The 20,458-nt window shown below is 42.4% G+C and overlaps 1 protein-coding gene and 2 long non-coding RNA genes across 3 annotated transcripts in view; 2 read left to right on the top strand and 1 right to left on the bottom strand.

The window, feature by feature from the left end:
• The window catches only part of ETF1 (eukaryotic translation termination factor 1), a 28,440-nt gene extending 16,929 nt beyond the window's left edge, over positions 1-11,511 (top strand). The window contains exons 3-11 of the mRNA XM_028528664.1: positions 488-663; positions 1,035-1,174; positions 4,897-5,035; positions 5,372-5,562; positions 6,576-6,705; positions 7,296-7,451; positions 7,877-7,941; positions 8,696-8,843; positions 9,217-11,511. Coding sequence (XP_028384465.1) covers positions 488-663; positions 1,035-1,174; positions 4,897-5,035; positions 5,372-5,562; positions 6,576-6,705; positions 7,296-7,451; positions 7,877-7,941; positions 8,696-8,843; positions 9,217-9,299 — 1,228 coding nt within the window. The 3' untranslated portion in view covers positions 9,300-11,511. The remainder of the gene's footprint in view (positions 1-487; positions 664-1,034; positions 1,175-4,896; positions 5,036-5,371; positions 5,563-6,575; positions 6,706-7,295; positions 7,452-7,876; positions 7,942-8,695; positions 8,844-9,216) is intronic.
• Positions 11,512-14,497: 2,986 nt separating this feature from the next.
• On the top strand, positions 14,498-16,251 carry LOC118498024. The gene is made up of 2 exons (XR_004900544.1): positions 14,498-15,618; positions 16,119-16,251. It is a non-coding gene; the product is annotated as an uncharacterized LOC118498024 (long non-coding RNA).
• A 2,829-nt stretch (positions 16,252-19,080) lies between these two features.
• LOC118497875 lies at positions 19,081-20,162 on the bottom strand. Its single transcript, XR_004900386.1, has 2 exons — positions 19,451-20,162; positions 19,081-19,378 (listed from the first exon to the last, which is right to left on the bottom strand). It is a non-coding gene; the product is annotated as an uncharacterized LOC118497875 (long non-coding RNA).
• Between the last annotated feature and the right edge of the window lie 296 nt (positions 20,163-20,458).

Raw genomic sequence — 20,458 nt, 5'->3', positions numbered from 1 at the left:
CACCACCCCCCAATCACCGTTACCAGTTATTCCCCATTCCACGTTGGCAATCACTCTCCTTTTTCGGTGTATAGGTTGCCTGAAGTCCACTTGATCTAAATAATCTTGTAAATAGTAATTTTCCATGCTTTAGGTTGTTAATGAGAGAGCTCATTACATTTGCATTTTGTAAACTAAGTAGAAGTCAGAGATGAGAACAATACCTGAAGGAATACAACTTACAGGAACCTTTTTTGAAAAGGAACCACCTAGAATGGATCTCCCCAGATGGTTTTACTGTACAGCCAAGGTTAAGAGCTGCTATTATAAGGGAAATGTGTGTTTTAGCTCTTTGATTACACTGGTATGGTCCCTATCTTCCTGTGCACTTTGAGAGTGACCATTTTAAGGAAATCTCACTCTAGTTGCCTTTGCTAATGATACACATGAATTTAATCTCTTCACTTATGTGGTTCTTGATCCTCTGATGTTATTCTTTCTTCCACAGCAATGGCACAAGTATGATATCATTGATCATTCCTCCCAAAGACCAGATTTCACGAGTGGCAAAAATGTTAGCTGATGAGTTTGGAACTGCATCTAACATAAAGTCACGAGTAAACCGCCTTTCAGTCCTGGGAGCCATTACATCTGTACAACAAAGACTCAAACTTTATAACAAAGGTAATCTGGAGCTTGATCATTTTCCCCCTGCTTTGTCTGTCTTGGTTATATTGGTATGTTCTACTTTGATCCTGCCATGATGCTTTTGGTCACTAATGTTTCCTTTAGCCAACTTTCTCAGCAGTGTCTGTTTGACCTTGGAATTTAACCTTTTTTGTTCCTGTTTGAAAGTTAAGTAGTATTAGTATTAAAACATCTCAAGTAAGTTTCAAAATCCAGGATAGAATTCTTCCTAAAAGATTTATAGACATTTCTGCTTTATTTAAATTACAATTTAAAGGGTATGGGCTGTAGGCTATGGATATATTTTCTGTTAATGGAGGGAAATTAGCTGTGGGTTTAAGTAGAGAAATCGTTTGTGTTCTTTGCAGTACCTCCAAATGGCCTGGTTGTTTACTGTGGTACAATTGTAACAGAAGAAGGAAAGGAAAAGAAAGTCAACATTGACTTCGAACCTTTCAAACCAATTAATACATCATTGTATTTGTGTGACAACAAATTCCACACAGAGGTAAGAAGTTCAAGCATAGAATATTTTCATCACGCCAAAAAGAAATCCCATACCCCTTAGCTATTGATTAATCACTCCCATTCTCCCACCCCAAGATCCCTTCTCTCTGGGCTGCCACTAATTTTTTACCTCTGTAGATTTGCTTATAGTGGCCCTTTGTGACTGGCTTCTTTCACTTAGCATAATGTTTTCAAGGTTCATCTATAATGTGGCATGTAGCTATACTTCATCCCTTTTTATTACTAGATATTTGCCACATTCATTTATCTGTTCATCAGTTGATAGGCATTGTGTTTTCACTATTTGGCTATTGTGACTAATGCTGCTCTGAACAATGTGTACAAGTTTTTGTGTGACCATGTTCTTATGTGGGGGGAAGTATATACCTAAGAGTGGAATTTCTGGATCCTATGATAACTATGTTTAACTTGAGGAATTGCTAGACTTTTTAAAATAATTGTATCTTTTTATAAGTCTAGCTATTTTCTTTTTAAAAAAGATTGATTGATCGACTGATTTATATTTAGAGAGGGGGTAAGGAAGGGAGAGAAACACGGATGTGAAAGGGACACCTCAGTGTAACAGAGAAACATTAATTGGTTGCCTCTCCACATACCCTGACCGGAGACTGAACCTGCAACTCAGGCATGTGCCCTGACCAGGAATCAAACCAGTGACCTTTTGGTTCCCAGGCTGATCTCAACCCACTGAGCTACACTGGTCAGGGCTAAGGCTGGCTATTTTCAAAAAATAAGAGTTTACATTTATAATGACACACTGAAAGACATCATTCAGCATGTTTGAGTAAAGTGCTAGTAAGCTAGGTTTAGAGAACTAATTAGAGATGAAGAAATAATTGGCTATGTGATCTCCCTTTCACCCTATGTATCTGTGATACTTGACTATATTCCTTGAACCCTTTGTTTTCATGCTCAGAAAAAATCTTTAGTAACAGGACTGCAGGAGGTTTTTTTCCCACATGAAACTTTTGAGTGACAGAGCTGCCAAAAGATGAACTTTAAGGGTGAAAAAGAAACCTCATTAGAGTGACCTAAATCAGTCAACAGTAGAACAATCAGGAATTCGCAGCTGGCTCCTGGTTCAGTCTCTTGGCTTTTCATCAACATAGGGGAAAATCTCTACAGTGGAATTAGAACTGACATTTGTCAACATAGTTACAATGGGTGATTTTTGCTAACTCAACAGGAAGACCAATTCCAGTTGGATCTTGATTGGTTGCATAGATGGTCGAGGCTGTCCTTCTCTTGGGTATCACAGTCTCCTTCCAGCAAAAACCTTCATTGGGAGGTTCTCTGCCACCCTTCCCCACTTACCTGTGTCTGATTGGATGAAAGCAGATTTTGAATCTTGTTGAATTAAATAGTACCTGATATTCATGTCATCTAGCTTTAACTTACTAAGTTAGCTTCATCTTCCAAAGTACCATTTATTCTTGCTAGCTTTATTTTCACTTTAGTTAATATGTTAATAACTAGATATGAATGTGGCACCCTCTGTACAACACAATTTATGTCCTGTTTAATGTGGATAATTTTACCCTTTTTTTTTTTTTTAGGATTTTATTTATTTATTTTTAGAGAGGGGGGAAGGGAGGGAGAGAGGGAAAGAAACCAATGTGTGGTAGCCTGTCACATGCCCTCTACTGAGGACCTGGCCCACAGCCCAGGCCTGTGCCCTGACTGGAATTGAACAAGCGACCCTTTGGTTCGCAGGCCAGCACTCAGTCCACTGAGCCACACCAGCCAGGGAGCAAAATTTTTAATGTGAAATATTTATGTCTTAGTGCTAATTACCAAGCATGGTTTGTTTGATTCTTAGGGATTAATTTGCTTTCTAGTCAATTCTTGAAGAAGCTATTTTCTTCTTTAGTTAAAATGGAATGGATAAACAGGCTGTCACCTAGCAATTAGTTATCTACCAAGCTTATGGTATTCAGGCTCCATTATGAAAATTCTTGACCATCTATGAGTCTCAGGACTATTTAACTATTTGCTATTTCAGGAAGCAGAAATACAGGGATATTAAGCTAGCCCAGAAGGAGAGCTTTCCTCACAAAAATTCAGAATCAGTAGCTATAATACCTCTTAAGTAAAATTGAGTTTTGTTGACAAATAAGTGCTGGTGAGTATATGGAGAAAAGGGAACCATAGTTCACTGTTGGTAGGAATGCAGACTGGTGCAGCCATTGTGGAAAATAGTGTAGAGCTCTGTCAAAAAGTTAAAAATGGAACTTCCTTTTGACCCAGTGATCCCACTTCTGGGAATATATCCTAAGAATCCTAAAATACCAATTTAAAAGAATGTATGCACCCCTATGTTCCTAGCAGCATTATTTAAAATAGCCAAGATCTGCCCTGGCTGGTGTGGCTTAATGGATGGGCATCAGCCTGCAAACTGAAAGGTTGCCAGTTCAATTCCCAGCCAGGGCACATGCCTGGGTTGCTGGCCAGTTCCCCAGTTGGGGGTGTGTGAGAGGCAACTGGTTGATGTTGCTCTTCCCCTGTATGTATGTATGTATGTATGTATAAATAAATAAATAATAAAAATTGTTTTAAATAAAAATAAAATAGCCAAGATCTGGAAACAGCCCAAGTGCCCATCAGTAGATGAATATATATATAAAATCTGTGGTTCATTTCCATGTGGAATACCATACTGTCATAAAAAAAGGACGTCTTACCTTTTGCAACAGTATGTATGGACCTGGAGATTATATGCTTAAGTGAAATAAGCCAGTCAGAGAAAGACAAATATCATATGATCTCACTTGTATGTGGAATCTAATGAACAAAATAAAAAGAGAGAGGGCTGGATGAAAGAAGGTGAGGGGATTGGCCAAAGAACACATGCATAACCTGTAGACACAACAGTGTGGTCATAGCCAGAGGGGAAGGGGGTGGGGACATATGTAATAGTGTCAACAATGAGTTTTTTAAAAATTGAGCCCTGGCTGGTGTGGCTCAGTGGGTTGAACGCTGGCCTGAAAACCAAAGGGTCGCCGGTTCAATTCCCAGTCAGGGCACATGCCAGGGTTGCAGGCCAGGTCCTCAGTAAGGGGCACATAAGAGGCAACCACACATTAATGTTTCTTTCCCCCTCTCTAAAAATAAATTAAAATTTTTAAATAGTTTTTTTAAAAATTGAGTTTTGTATCTTAATATCATTAATGATGCTTAAGACATAGGAGTTAAAGAAACATTTCCAAACTAGATCTTTCCATAGACTGTTTCTGGGTTTTGTTCTCATGTACTCATACTCTAGAGGTGATTTACAAGATACTTGCTGTAATGAACTTTTATTAATGTTGGAGTTATTCATGGTAACAAAGTCAACTTTTGGAAGTTAAACTTTCAATTTGAACATTATGTTCATACAGTACCATCAGTCTAAATCAACTAGAAAGAATTTGTATCCTGTAACTCTGGATTTTGTAATCATGTGCCCAGGTCAGTTTTCTTGAAAGGCTTCATGTCAATATCATTGGCTTTTTCCGGCATCAGGAATTCAGATTTGTCTGTGTTATATATTGATAGCTGAAGTCTGTTTATTGAAGTCTGTAAATTACTTCATAAAATGGTTTTTCTGTGATATTCATACCATTCTGAGTTGGGCGAAAGGGCTTGTGTATGTCCTTTCAGAATTTGTCTTGACCCTATCAGAGCTTTGGGATTAATTGTATGCTACTTTTGTTTGCTTTTCAGGCTCTTACAGCACTACTTTCAGATGATAGCAAGTTTGGTTTCATTGTAATAGATGGTAGTGGTGCACTTTTTGGCACACTCCAAGGAAATACAAGAGAAGTCCTGCACAAATTCACTGTGGATCTCCCAAAGAAACACGGTAATACAGTAAGAGAAGATGAGCCCATTTGCTTTGTGTCGGGCAATAAGGAAACAACTTGTATGGGGCGCATGGGGGGGGGTCGGATATCTAGACGATAGAGGACGAGTCATGAAATGACTTAGTGGTATTTATGGCTGTTCTTTGGACAAGAAAATTAGTAGTCGTTCTCTGGAAACAAAAGTTTATGCTGAACCAATTTATTTGAAGAAATAGTGATTTTTCTCTTTGTCCTTGTTTTGGGGTAAGAGCATAATTATTTAGTTAGTTTTTAATTAATAGTGCATCTTACAGTTAATAATTGACTTTTTCCCTCTCACTACTTTTGTGTCAAAGGTAGAGGAGGTCAGTCAGCCTTGCGTTTTGCCCGTTTAAGAATGGAGAAGCGACATAACTATGTTCGGAAAGTAGCTGAGACTGCTGTGCAGCTGTTCATTTCCGGGGACAAAGTGAATGTGGCTGGCCTCGTTTTAGCTGGATCGGCTGACTTTAAAACCGAACTAAGTCAATCTGATATGTTCGATCAGGTGAGAAGTAAATGCTCCATTGTGTAATTTTCTGGTGGGAGTAGTGGGTCCTCTGAGCACCAGGACATGCACATCTTTATTTTTACTATCTCTGAGTTGGCAGATTTCAGGTGTTTGTTAGGAAACATTCCCCTGCACTTTTAGGGACATTTTTTCTTTTGAAATCAACTGTGTTTAGATGGGATCTTTTTGATCCTGTGGAGAGGCCCATGGTCAAGTGGGTTGCCATACTTGGCTTTAAAATGGAGTTTGATTTCAAAGAAACTAGGAAATGTTTTTTCCTTTTTCTGATTTATTCTTGGAGGTAAGTAAAGCAGTAATGTGACAGAGCTGATTAAGCCTAAATCATTTAATCCAGGAAGATCTTTTGGTTCATAACTTGGGCTTGACCATAAAACACATTCCCAAAGTTCTCTTGGGGAGAGGGGTGGTAACATTATAGTAGAAGTTCACCAAAGAAGCTGTCTTGTACTACAACACTTGGATAGCAGAAACTAATGATTCTCCCTTTCCTTCACAAGAAATTTAGTTTCATTTGTATTTCATAAGTTAGCCTCTTATAGGTCTAATAGAATTTGTGATATGATTAGCTGGGGAAGTATATCCCGGCAATGTTGCTCACTGAAATTTAAGTTAATACATAAATTGGGCTCTTTCCCCATATTCTCCCTCTTTAGACTTCACTGATCACATGGCTGAGTTTTGCATGCCATTAAGAGGTAGTGGGTCTTGCCCTGACTGGTGTGGCTCGGTAGATTGGGCATCATCCTACAAACTGAAAGGGCACCAGTTTGATTCCCATTCAGGGCACATGCCTGGATTGCGGGCCAGGTCCATGGTTGGGGGCATGTGAGAGGCAACCGACTGATGCTTCTCTCCTTCTCTTTCTCCCTCCTTCTCCCTCTCTAAAAATAAATAAGTAGTCTTTTTAAAAAAAGAAAAGAAAAGAAGAAGTAGTGGGTCTCGGTGAAGGTGTTTTTGAAGTACTAATTATGTTTTTTTGTGTGTGTCAGAGGTTGCAATCAAAAGTTTTAAAATTAGTTGATATATCCTATGGTGGTGAAAATGGATTCAACCAAGCTATTGAGTTATCTACTGAAGTCCTCTCCAACGTGAAATTTATTCAAGAGAAGAAATTAATAGGTATCAGTGAAATGCAACTTACTTATTTATTCTGTGAAATGTTTTTATATGTATATACATGATTGTATGAAACACGACGCTGAAAAGGTAAGAGGAAGATTTAGCATTTTTATGTAAGATCTTCCTCAGTGGAATAATTTTTAGTCCTCCTTTAGTCATTAGGTCTAATAATATGTTTATATTTCCACTATTTTTACCCTTTGACGATAGGAACCCTATTTTAGTCTTATTTCCCATGTTACTTATCCTTTGTAATAGAGTGGTAGAGAGCCTGAATTAAAGATTAGTGTGGCTGTTTGGCTTTGTTTCTGACCTGAGCACACACATTTCCAAAGGGTTCTGTGTTTGGCCCAGCTATCGCTTCTTTAGAGTCAGTTTCTGGAGCTTCAACCAGTGATATTTGTCACTGATTTGGGGCACTTACTCATTTTTAAGTTGGGCTTTTATTCCCCCCCCCCCCCCCCCCCCGCAACCTATCTATCTGTCTTTATCTCTATCTCTGTCTATATCTCTGATTTTGAGTGTAAGAGGGTCTGTATCTACAAAGAAAATTTTAATATATGTCCTTATTGACCTGTCCCTAATCACAGGACGATACTTTGATGAAATCAGCCAGGACACGGGAAAGTACTGTTTTGGAGTTGAAGATACACTAAAGGCTTTAGAAATGGGAGCTGTAGAAATTCTAATAGTCTATGAAAATCTGGATATAATGAGATACGTTCTTCATTGCCAAGGCACAGAAGGTATGAGAATTAGAAGATGGGGTCGCTCCGTGTTACTGACCTGTGTATTCAGGAATCCTGGGGTGGAGATTAGGGGAGACGGCTGATGCTGGAGCAATGAGAAGTCAGATCTGTACCTTATTCCCATCTCTTTCATCCTGTAGCATGTTCCTACATAGTTTCTGTTTGAACTGATAAATGTCTCCTTAAGGTTGTTAGATTTTTTAGAGGAGGACTATATCTTGAATGTCTTCGGTGTTCCCTCATGGTGGGAGCAGGGTACCCAGTAGACACAGTTCATGCTGACTAATAAACATGTGGAAAAAAGGTTGATAGAATGAGTTCAGGAGCCCTTTCATCTAACTGAACTCCTCTCATGGGACTTAACACTTGTTAGTATATAAGAACCAGGTTAACACATTTCCCCCCCCCTCCCAATGTTACAGAGGAGAAAATTCTCTATCTAACTCCAGAACAAGAGAAGGATAAATCTCATTTCACAGACAAAGAGGTATGTGATTGTGTTCTTGGTTCAGTGGTACATGCAAGGAAAGAGAAATCCATATGCTAGAGCACTGGCAGCATAAGAACATCCATCCGCCTGGGAAACCAAACCTTGTATTTGTCCACTGAGGGCAGCAGGAGGTGGTCAGCTCCTATGTGCCACATACCAATCTGATTCCAAGGAAGGAAGCCAAGTTGTGGTTCCTTATTTTTAAAGTAGTTTAATATTTTCATCTGCCTCTCCTGCACCATGAAACCTGTGCTGCTGTTTTCACTTACTGTATCAGCTCTTCTACTGAAATGGCTTCTGTAGGTTTGGTGTAAATGGATCGCTGCAGCTTAAGGGGCCACCTACCCAGCACAGGTACTCTTCTGTGGTAGCCTCCTCCAATTTTGAGAAGATTTTTTTTTTAAATGAGGCTGCTCAAAAAGCAGTTTTGGTCTGTCTTGTTTCTTCTGGGCTATTGAATGCCTAGAGACAGTTTACAGCAGCCTGGCTTCTAGAGACAACAACAGGATCCGTATGTTGAAAAACTGGAAAGCGTGTGTTGACATTTCATTATTGAGAGTAGAGCCGGAGGGGGGTGGTGATGTTGTTTGAAGTAATGGGAATTTCTGTGCTGTTACACTTGTGTCACCAGAAACCAGAATTTACACACATACATACAGTGAGGGGGAGAATGGTGGGGGTAGGATTGGGGGTCACTCAATCTTGATGTATTCTAATTCCATTGTTTCTGTATCTCATGGTTGCCCTGAAGACAGGACAAGAACATGAGCTAATTGAGAGCATGCCCCTGCTGGAATGGTTTGCTAACAACTATAAAAAATTTGGAGCTACATTGGAAATTGTCACAGATAAATCACAAGAAGGATCCCAGTTTGTGAAAGGATTTGGTGGAATTGGAGGTGAGCAGCCAATTGGAAAACTAAACTTAAAGCCAGGGTATCAGGCCAAGGCCTTTCCTGGAACATCCCAAAATGATGTTACTACTCTCCCCCCACCTCCCACCCCACCCCACCCCATTGATTGAAAGAGAAACATCCATTTGTTGTTCCGCTCATATAAGCATTCATTGGTTGCTTTTTGTATGTGCTCTGACCTGGGATCAAACCTCGCAATCTTGGTGTATTGAGACAACACTCTAACCAACTGAGCTACCCAGCCTGGGCCAGGAGCATTTTTTAATCATTACCTCTTTGCTTTCTGTAATTCTGCAATGAAGTGGGCCTTCTGCATTCTGTGAACACAGGTGATTTATTCTTTGGTTTCTGTTTCCAGGTATCTTGCGGTACCGAGTAGATTTCCAGGGAATGGAATACCAAGGAGGAGACGATGAATTTTTTGACCTTGATGACTACTAGGTAGTCGACATGGGTCCGGCAAAATGTGCCTCACCCTCCAGCATCCAACCCAAGGAGCATACCCGTGGTGGAATCCAAACAGATCCCTGCCTTACAATTGGAACATTTCCAGAACTTAATCCATGAGCATTGGATATTGAAAAGAAAACCGAAACAAAACCAGACCCAGCCCTACACTTTGGTTTGTCATGGTGTCAGCGCAGCAGCTACAACTAAGTCCTAAATGCCACTTTGGACTAATTTAAACAAGAATCCCAGTTTTTACTTTTACTCGATGGTGAAATTGGTTGCTCTTGTATTTTATGGGGAAAAAATGATTTTTTTAACCTTCATACATAGAAGCAAAAATACCTTAACTGCTGTAAACCTTCAAAAGTTAATAGAAATGAGATCATACTGGTTTGTTTCTTATTTTGATTGGAAAAAATTAAATTGCTGCATTTCGCAGTGACCCATTTACATGGCATTCTCAGCTTAGACTGCATAAGAAGAAATACATGTGGTGAAATGTTGGAACCAATTTCTCTCTTGGTCTCTTGTTTAATGTTGTGAAAGGGTGAGCTAATAGGCGATTTCAATTCCACTCCCTCACACTACCCCTCCCACCTCTAGACTGTCAGTTTCAAGGATGCAAATTGCATTGTAAAGTCAAGCTGACACATGAAGCATTTGAGCCGGTGCACTGTTTCCCTCCATCTGTTTTGCAGGCACATTTGTGCAGGAGTTTGGGAGCCCTTTAGCATCAGTTGCTTTGACAAGGGTTTCCAAGATCTTAGTCTACTAGAAACCAGCTTGGGATGGACATGATGGGGCTTCTGTGCTATTGGGAGAAATAAAACATGCAATTTAAGTGGAAGCAAAGAAATTTAAAGAATATTTTATTTTGCTTGGGTCTATCCTTGGTAAAGGGGAGGTGGTTGTGTTTTCCTTGTGTTGGATGGCATGAGATTATGTGAATGTTTTTGATTTTCTAAAAAATGAACTGCAAGGTTTTTCACAGGAACGACAGATAAGACATGTATGGCTGCATGTAATTATAAACCCCTGACCTCCTGGTGGGGTTGGAGCATCTTTTTCGAATATGGGACTTGCAAACACCTCTCATGAGAAATTATGGGGGTGGGGTGGGAAGGGCCGGGGTGGGAAGGGATGGGACACAGCTTCTGGCACCAAGGACTTAACCATGTTGGGTCCAAAAGTGGGCCTAAAAACCTGAAGCTCATGCTTCACAGCTGGACTGTGAGTTGGACTTGACCCCAGCTGACATGCAAGGTCATGGCGTGCTCGAGGTGGTGACTGAACAAAGTGTATGGGATGTGCCCAGTGGTAGCAATGGATAAAAGTATACCAGATGGACTTTGAAGGACCAAAGGTTTTAAAAGTCAATTGGTATCACCCCCACACTGATAGGATAGTGGGGTGCATTTGGTTTTCAAATTGGGTACTTTCAACACTTTAGTGCCTGACTGCTGTTCTTCATTGACTTGACTCAGTCACTTGTAGCTTTATTGGTCTGAACCAGCTCCTTGTTCCCAGGTTGCAGACCTGCCTATCGTTCCAATAATCCTGTTTCACTTGAATGAAGGGAGTATGTCTTAAATGTAAAGTTTCTGGTTCTCGCACTGTACTCTAAGGTCCAAATGACTGTCAATGTGTAACCTGATGTCTCAACCCCCAGTGAGAAGAGTCAGTTCTTTGGTATTCAACGTGGAGGCTTCACTGGAACAGGCTTTTGCTTTGGGCTCTGCTGTTTGTTTGCAGAACACCCAAGAGCGAGCAAACATGCTCTCTTCGCAGCAGTACCTTAGGGTTTTGCCATTGTAAATGGGTCTAATGTGATATGACAAGACCAGAGAAATTGGATGTAAATTTACATTTTTGAATATGCTTGTTGTTTCACATGATACATTTAGGGTATGCAGCTCCTTTTGTAGTTTTTATTTTTACTATTTAAGTTTGGAAATGATGCCAAATTTTTGTATTTCTTTAATCAATGTGTTCTCTTCAGTGATATATATTGCATTATATATTGATGTGTGTATCAATATATACTGATATGTATTACACTTAACATGCAAACACATCAATACGAGGGGGTGAAAACCGTAGCCTTTGCATTCTCTATAGCCTCTACAGAGAGATCCTAAGCAGCAAATTCTTGGTGTTGTGATGTACAGAAATGGAGAAGAGTATTAAACCATATTTAAGAATATACTTTGTGTGCTTGAGATTCTTTAGGATTGTTCCTAGCAAGGCCTGAATGTGGAAATTGAGTGAGCTCTTTAAGGCGTGTGTCAGTTTAGTCATGGCTAACTTTTCAGCCTTAGATTTTAGTTGTCTCTGCTACATTTTCCTTATGGAAGGGTATGGGCAAAGAATATCTGAAGTCATGACCTCAAAATTAATACCAGAGGAAGGAGGGTTCAGTTACTGGGGCCAAACTACTTTGTGTCTTCTCCAATTCCCCATGCCCGCCAAAGGGAAAAACTTCACTTTTTTAAGGCATTAGTATGTTATCCCACGTAAGTCAACATTCCATGGAGATGATGTACTCCATTTTACAGGTGATAAGACAGGTCAGAGGAGGTTAAGTAGCACCTCTTTAGTAGCAAAGCCAAATTTTGTCCCGGGCCTAATTTCAAAATTGATTTTCTACATCTGGTTTCCTTTGAGTCGATAGAATGGCACAGATGGAAGGAGAGAAACTAAGCCTCCCACTCGAGCTTGCGTACCTGGCATTGGGTACGAGAGTAAATAACCATCCAGGAGCAAGCCAGTGGCTGGTGCAGTTGGAATACTGCTTCTAGGCCAGGTCAACAGCACTAGAAGATTGATTTTCACCAAAGGTTGAGGTGCTGGAGGTCCTGTGTGATACTTGAGGAAACTTAGAACCAGGATGGTGGTACATGATTTACTTACTCCAGATTTAAGAAAATGTTTTCAGTAAAATTGACCGATAAATGGCACATCCGTTGCTTTGCATTTTCAGCATACTTGGACCCATAGTCTAATCTGATCTAGATGATAACTTTGGTGAAACCCAGTCACCCTCTGGGAAAGGCAGACCTGTCTGCACATGCCTTTCCTCGTGCGTCCCTACGTGCTGTTTGAAGTCAGAAGCTGGAAGGTAGCACAGTGGTGCCGGATATGTGGGCTGTTGGTGCTTGCTTGTCTGGGCCTGCAGCTCTTGCTGTCTTTTGTTCTCTGGCTCCAGTTCTCATGCCATGATGCTCCCAGACAGGCACAGTGGATTCAGGGCTGAGTGCCAAGGTGGAATTTTAAACCTTGTGCCAGCTTCTCCCTTGTTGCCAATTTGAGTGAGTGCCTGTTGAGACTTCCCACCTGCCAAGTCCCACCCTGATGGGATTGTGCCTCCAGGGACATAGGGCTTGGCCTGCCAAGGAGTGTGGAAGCCAAGGAGGGTGCCAGAGTTGCTGAGGACACCGGTGAACAACAGGAATTAGAGGTGTATGTGAAAACAGTTTACCTCCAGGGTTCTCTGATAACCAAACCCTGTCTGGGAACTTACTTGGTTGCAGGTATAGTCTGAAATTGTTTGGCAGGCTCATCCTGAGGCTCAGTTAAGAGCCAGGGCAGAGTCGGCTTTTGGACAAACAGCTCTGGTGCTGGCTCTGCCAATAGCTGGGCTTGTGGTTCTAGGTAAGTCCCTTTCTTTCCCTTAGTTTTTTTTAGTATAAAGAAGATTGTGAATCTAAAGAGCTTTCCAGATGTAAAGCTTACCAGGACAGTATTATGGTGAGCAAGATACCTGACATCTGGCTCTGCCAATGAGATTGGCAAATAATTTGATGTCTTTGAGCACCAATTTTCCTACCTGTAACAATGCCTACTCCATTATAGTGATGGTAAGGATTAAGTGCAATAAGAAACGTGAAATGCATAGTACAGTGCCTGGAACTTAGCAGGGGCTCAAAGACGGAAGCTGCTGTGTCTGATAATAGTCCCACCACTAGCAATCTTGGTCCTGCAGAAAAAGCCAGGGTGAGTTTGCGCTGGCAAACCACGAGGTGGTGCTAGAGTTAAGGATACTGGCTGCGGAAATGAAATGCGTTGCTTCTGGTGGGGAGCGTTGTGACAAGCATTAAAATGTGCCTGCTATAGCCTGTCTACCCTTAAAATTTAGAGAAATGGAGAAAGCAAACTACCAAAGGAAGTAGGGATGAGTAAACAGGAAACTCAGGAGTCTCCTTCTGGGCTTCAGGCTAACCCATCTGTAAAATAACTACAATTATTAATATTTGTTGAACAGTTACCAAGCACCAGGCAGGGTGCTGTGTCACGTGCATTATCTCATTTAATCCTTAGAAAAACAATGAGGTAGATAGTTTTGTATCTGCCAGTCCAAGTTCATAAGCTACTAAGTAGCAAAATCTGGGACTCAAGGACAAGTCTATTAGGTTCCAAGGCCAGTGGAAATGCAGGTCATTCCTCGTTCAAGAAAGGAGTTAAGAATTGGTGGTACTGCTGAGAAGATAGGTGGTGGACTCACCTCACCAGCCCTTGTGTTTTCGGAGACAACCAATGGCTCAGATTGCATCTGGAAGGCACCCAGCCAACAGTTCTGACCTTGCCCAACACACCACGCTTTGGTCAGCTCAGCTTTTCCACAGCCACAGTTGAAGATGGATAAAAGGAGCTCCCTTGGACTCTGTAGAGGACCCTTATAATTTATCTAACATCTTCAAAGAAGAATACATATGTAGTGAAATTTCTCAGAGACTAGGGCATCTGCCCCTGCATTTAAATATGTGGCCAGCAGAACAATTAACGAAACTGGAATGTGGACTGTAGATAAAAGTATCAATGTTAAATCTGTATTTGATAACTGTACTGTGGTTATGTAAAAGAATACTCTTTTTCTTAGGAAATACACATTGAACTATCAAGGGAGTTAAATAAGACATTCATTTGTATTTTCGGAAATGCCGAAGGAAAAGGTAAGAGCATCGTTTAACTACTGTCCTCAGTGGTTGAGGGTCAGCGTGACCATCTGTTTTGGAATGAGTGTGACGATGAGTGTTTAGGTTCTAACTGGTTCACAAGGTATTTAAAACACAATTTTCATTTGATTCTTTTTTTTTAAGATTTTATTTTATTTTTAGAGGGAAAGAGGAAGAAAAACATCAGTGTGGTTGCCTCTTGTGTGCCCCCTACTGGGGACCTGGCCTGTGACTCAGGCATGTGCCCTGACTGGGAATTGAACTGGCAACCTTGTGGTTCACAGTGCCAGTGCTCAATCCACTGAGCCACACCAGCCAGGGCTTGTTTGATTCTTTATTCAAGTTTGGTTTTTACTTGGAATTTGGGTTTGAGGCAGAGGTCAGCGTTTAAAAGAGTTGTGCTAAAGGGTTTTTTCCATTCAGGAGAAATTCTTACTCTGAATCAGCTGGTGGGGGTGTGGGCTGAGCCTGGGATTTGGGCCCAAACTGGAAGAAAGAGGAGCAGAGGCAGAGCCAGGAGAGGAGCTGCTGTCACATGTCTCAGAAATGAAATCAGCTTTGGGGTTGGTCTGGTGCTGGGTGAGATGAGGCAGTATCAAGAGGCTTTGTGTGTTGCGGGGGTGGAGGGGGGGGGATCCTGGGGATGATGGGAAGAAGGCAGAGGTGCACCTGGGAGCCTAGGGCCCATTCTCAGGACAAGAATGTCATTAGGCTAGTCCTTGTCTACAGCCACATCCTTATGTAGCTCTGTTGCTTCGTGCTTTCACTTAAGGAATTATTTTAGCACCCAAAGGGGACCTTAAATTCCAATCCCCTCATGAAAGAAATACAAAGCTGAAGCCCCGAGAGCAACATAATGACCTGTCATGCCCTAGCAGCAAATTAGAGCCAACAAAATCACCTGATGTTACAATTCCAAATTCAGTGCTCTTAACACATGGATGATCTTGTTATTCTTCAACTAAGCCTTTTTCTCCCCCTTGTTAGGGATGAGAAAAGGGAGGGTCAGAGAGAGTGAGTGAGCAGCCTGAAACCAAAGGCAAAACTGGGAGGGGAAAGGTGGCCAGCCTCCAGGTTGGGTTATGAAAGCTGTTTTGAAGTCACTTCCCTGTGAGTCAAAGTTGTCTTGAGTGTATAGATTAACTTGCCTGTCCAGTCCACAGTGTTCCAAATTAGCTCCATCTAGTTTTCTCTGTCAGACTTGTGGCTCTTCCACTCTGCTGAGTTGCCCTACCTGGGCTCAGCCCCTCTGTTCTCCATCCCCACCCAGAGGAAACCTAAAGGGCAAACCCATTTCCAGGGAAGCCTGAAGACCAGGAAAGGAGAGTGGAAATTTCAGAGAGATGTGTTCTAAGCAGGTAATGCAGGGTGGTTGGGGGGGAGTGGGGTTAGGTAAAGGCAAAGATTCAGTGATATTTCTGCTTCATGGGGAAAGGGATGTGTGGGAACCGGGCTTGAAAATAAGAAATGAGGGCTTGATGTCGTCAAATGCCTGCCCCGTGTTAGGTGGCTGTCCAAACCCAAGTACATTTGGTGGATGAGCCTCCTGACACAACTCCACTTGGGGCACCTGCAGAAGAGACTCTGTGCTAGGGCAGGATGTCACCTGGGGAAGAGGAGTTGGAGCTCTTCTAGATAAAGATGCACTCCTGTGCTCAGGGCTAGAGGCCCTCCCCCACCCCGGTCAAACTGATTCTGAAGAGGTGGTCTGAAAGGGGTTCTCCCCCTCCCAGGGGAACTGAGCAAATGCCTCCAGAAACCAGGTGCCCTCCTGCTTTCCGTTTCCATATATACACAGCCTGCTGCAATCTCTGTTACTTACATTTGACTTGGGTTAACCCTGGTCTCCTTTTCTCAGTCAACAAGTGTGTACAGACATTTCCTGTGTACCAGGCCCCATGCAAGATTCTGGTACACAGAGGTGAATGACAGGCATTATCCCTGCCTGTCAATGCTTATGGTCCAGCAGGGCAGACAGCAAGGAATAACAAAGAAAGGAGTATTAGAGGACAGTGGGAGGGCAAGTGTCTCTCACTTTGTCTAGGTGTGCTCCACTGGCCTGGTGAACGGGCCAGCCAGCCTGGAGAGATGAGGTGAGTTTGGAGAGGCAAATGGGTTGGTTCTGATTTGATCTAAAGGCTAGGAAGCCGCTTGGATTCCAGAACATTGATTTGTTTCACCCTGGTATCGTTTTTGTTGTTTATTAACAGTTTTATTGAGATGTAATTTATAAACTATAAAATTCACCCACTGTACATTATTTTTTTAAATAAATATGTACAGCTGTGCAAAGATCACACAATCCAGCCTCCAACACCCCAGAAGGTCTTTTGTCCCCCTTTGCAGTCGGGCCTTGCTCCCACTCCCAGCCCTACACAACCACGGGCCTGCTGTCTGTCTCTAGTAGTTTTGCCTCTCCTAGACAGAAACTTCCTATTACTGGGATAATACAATATGTGGTCTTTTACACCATGTAATTTTTAACTTAGCTCTTTCATTTTTATCAAATTTATTGGGGTGACACTGGTTAATAAAATTGTATAGGTTTCAGGCATACAATTCTGTAATACATTACCTGTATGTTCCTGGGTCTTAACTATGTACTCAATTTTTTTAAAAGATTTTATTTATTTATTTTTAGAGAGAAATAGAGAGAGAGAGAAACATCAATGTGCGATTGCTGGGGGTTATGGCCTGCAACCCAGGCATGTACCCTGGCTGGGAATCGAAGCTGCGACATTTTGGTTCCCAGCCCGAGCTCAGTCCACTGAGCTACACCAGCCAGGGCTCTATGTACTCAATTTTAAGTCCCTTTATTGTAGGGTCAACTGTATATATTTGGTCTTTGTACCCAATTCCTGACACATAATTTCTGAGGGCCCCTAAAAAGCCTCAGGACGGGGACTGGTTACCAGAAAGTTATGATTACAGGGTTGGAACTTCCAGCCCCACCCCGAGGGAGGAGAGAGGGGCTGCAGGTTGAGTTAATCACCAAGAGCCAAGTATTAATGATACCTAGGAAATGGCACTTCCATAAAAACCTCTCCATAATGGGGTTCGGAGAGCTTCCAGGTTGGTTGGTGAATACTTCAAGGTACTAGCAGGGCTCCTTGCAATTTCAAATGAATTTAAAGATCAACTTTTCCATTTCTGCAAAAAAGCCATTGGGATTTTGATAAGGATTGCATTGAATCTGTAGACTGCTTTGGGTAGTATTGCCATCTTAATATTGTCTTCCAATCATAAACATTAATGTCTTTCTGTTCATTTAGGTCTTTAATTTCTTTCAGCTGTGTTTTGTAGTTTTCTATGCACAAGTGTTTTTTTACTTTGCTTAATTTTATTTCTATATATTTTATTCTTTTGAGTGCTATTGTAAATGGAATCATTTTCATAATTTCCTTTCTTGTTCATTGTTGGTATCATTCTGGTTTTGATTTGCATTCTCCTGATGACTAATGATGAGCACAATTCTGCGTGCTTATTAGGCAGTCATATATCTTTTTCAGTGAAGTGTAATCTTTCAGTCCGGGCTAATGTGCCTCAGCGGATCGAGCTCCGGCCTGCAGACTCCTGGTCAGGGCACGTGCCTGGAGTGCGAGCGAGGTTCCCTGTTGACCGCCTGCCAGAGGCAGCTGATCATTGTTTCTCTCCCTCTCTTTCTTCCTTTCTTCCCCTCTCTCTAAAAATAAATATTTTTGAAAAAGAAATGTGATCTTTCATTCTTAATCTCTAGTTCTGCATTTCCCATGAGTGAAGAGATGTGGAATCCTATCTTCTCTTCTTTACTACTTTCTCTTTGCTTTCAAAAAGCACCTAACAGCTCTGGCTGGTGTGGCTTAGTTGGTTGGAGCATTGTCCCGTACACCAAAAGCCTGGGGGTTCTATTCCCAGTCAGGGCACATACCTATACTGTGTGTTTAATCCTAGTTGGGGCACATAGGCAACTGATTGATGTTTCTCACATCAATATTTCCCTCTCTTTCTCCCTCCCTTCCTCTCTCTCTCTCTCTAAAAGAAAAAAAAAAAAGGCACTTAACATGTGCAGGGCCTGCACAGTGCAGGGAGTTAACACAGACCCTGGAGCCAGATGTCCAGGTTACACTGTACCATTTACCAGCTGCATAGCCTGTGACCCTGAGCATATTACTTCTAATTTCTTAAGTAAGGGGTTTTTTGTTAAATGAACTAAGCTTTGATTTCATTTATTACATAAAATCACCTACTACAGCCAAGCACTATGCTAGACCCTAGAACATAGTCATTCACAAGGAGACAGTGGGTTTCCAGGCTAAGGGATCACTCCAATGAATGTGAAATCCCTACTGAAATTAATACATGCAGGAAGGCCACACATGAGAGTCTGCTGCAGAGGAATTGGACCTGGCCAGTGAGCCCACAAAAAATTTTTCTCAAGACTCTGGTGCTTAAATGAGCTCAGATTTAACTAGGCAGAGTAGAAGAGCATCAGAAGTACAAGAACAACATGTGTGGGGGAGTGGTGAGTACAATTGAGGAGGTAGGTGGAGAGCAATATGGATGAGCCCAGGGGATGTGTGCTAGAAGGATGAGGCTAGAAGAGGCCAGCAGGCACAGAAGGGGATGCACCTCGAGGCCTTGCTGAGAACTTGAAACTTTATTCTGAGAGGTACCGACCTACTGGGGAATGGCATGAATACTCTCAAGTCAGACACCAGTTCCTATCACAGTGAAAGATATTTAAGCAGCTGAAGGTATTCTCCAATCTGTAAACCACTGATTAAATGTGACAAGCATGTGTCACATATGCTACAAAGAGTACTAGCTATCATAGGTTCAAATTCATTCAAAAATTGTTTATTGCGTCAGGCAATGGGGATACAGTAGTCCGCAAGGGAGACACCATGTCCACAAGGAATGCCTGCCCAATCTAGTGGGGAACCCAGTCAAGTGAAAATTCTATGCTTTTGATGGGAAGGCCACCAGGCACTGAGGGGGGAGGATTAGGTGGGTAGAGGAACAAAAGGTGCACCCAGCTTAGTCCTGGTAGGGAGGGCTGGTTTTCCTTTTGGCAAGATCACCTGTTACAGCATGAAGATGGGGTTGGTGCCTCAGGAAAGAGAAGGTTTGGTTCCTGTCCTTAAAGAGAATATACTTTGATTAGGAAGGCATGCATAGGAAAACAATGAGAAGAAAAATGCAAAGATATACCAGGCAACTGTCATATTGGCATTGGTTGCAAAAGTCTCAGCTTATCCATTCCCAGGTCCAAACATCTCCACTGCAGAGGCAGTATTTGTCTCTCTCAAGGCAGTGAGCCTCCCAGAATCCCTACTGCTTCATAGGACTTTCTGAGGCTCAAAGGCCTCTCACCCAGGAGAGAACACAAGACCTACCCAGCAGAGAGACCCGCAAATTCTGTAGCTGGAGAGGCGACTGCTGGAGGGACCCAGCTCCTCTCAGGACTTCCCCCTCTGCTAGGCTCAGCTATAAATAGCTTGCTGGTTTCCAGCTGGGGATCTCCCAACCCAGCAAGAAGCAGGCACCGCCTTCTCACCCTGTGCTGCCCTCAGCCTGGAGCAGAAGGGGGTGGTGCCTGGCAGGGGGAAAAAGAAGGGTGGGAGAGCAGGAACAAGCATCCCAGAGAAGCTGGCTCTGCACTACATTACCCACAATCCTAGGTGGTAGCTAAGAAGAGGAAGCCGCTAGGGGCCTGCAGCTTTAGGTGGGAAAACAAGGCCGGAGGCATCCTAGGCTCTAGGTAATGCAGCCTTGGCCTTAAGACGCAAAATTTTTTCCAAAAATTTAACCCCTAATCCTTCAGTTCTGGACCTTAGAAATCATCTGCTCTTCATACACCCAGTTCACAGGCACTCAGCTGACCTGCAGCCAAGGAGACCAAAAACACTCCTTATCTTTTGGCCTTACCCTCCCCCCCCCACCCCGCGCCGTGTGTGTGTGTACGTACACAAGCCCAGCCAAAGGCTGGAAGCCTGTGAGTGGTTTTATCCTGGATCAAGCCCAAAGGCTGCTTGGCACTAGAAGCCCCTTCCCTGGCACATTCCCTGACTCAAGCTCTGAGCTTTTTTTTCCCTGCCTCACCCAAGGCAGAGCAATGAAGGGCTCAGAGGTTGGTCCCGCAGAAAGCCTGTACTCTGATGACAGGTCTATTTCTAGAAGAGCTTGGGAATGAGGGTTCAGGAACTCTGCTGAGGTTTG

This window comes from Phyllostomus discolor, chromosome 13 (genome assembly GCF_004126475.2).
Source record: "Phyllostomus discolor isolate MPI-MPIP mPhyDis1 chromosome 13, mPhyDis1.pri.v3, whole genome shotgun sequence".
Classification (NCBI taxonomy): Eukaryota; Metazoa; Chordata; class Mammalia; order Chiroptera; family Phyllostomidae; genus Phyllostomus; species Phyllostomus discolor.
The sequence above is the reverse complement of the archived record's forward strand: the minus strand, read 5'-3'. Positions and strand labels throughout refer to the sequence as shown.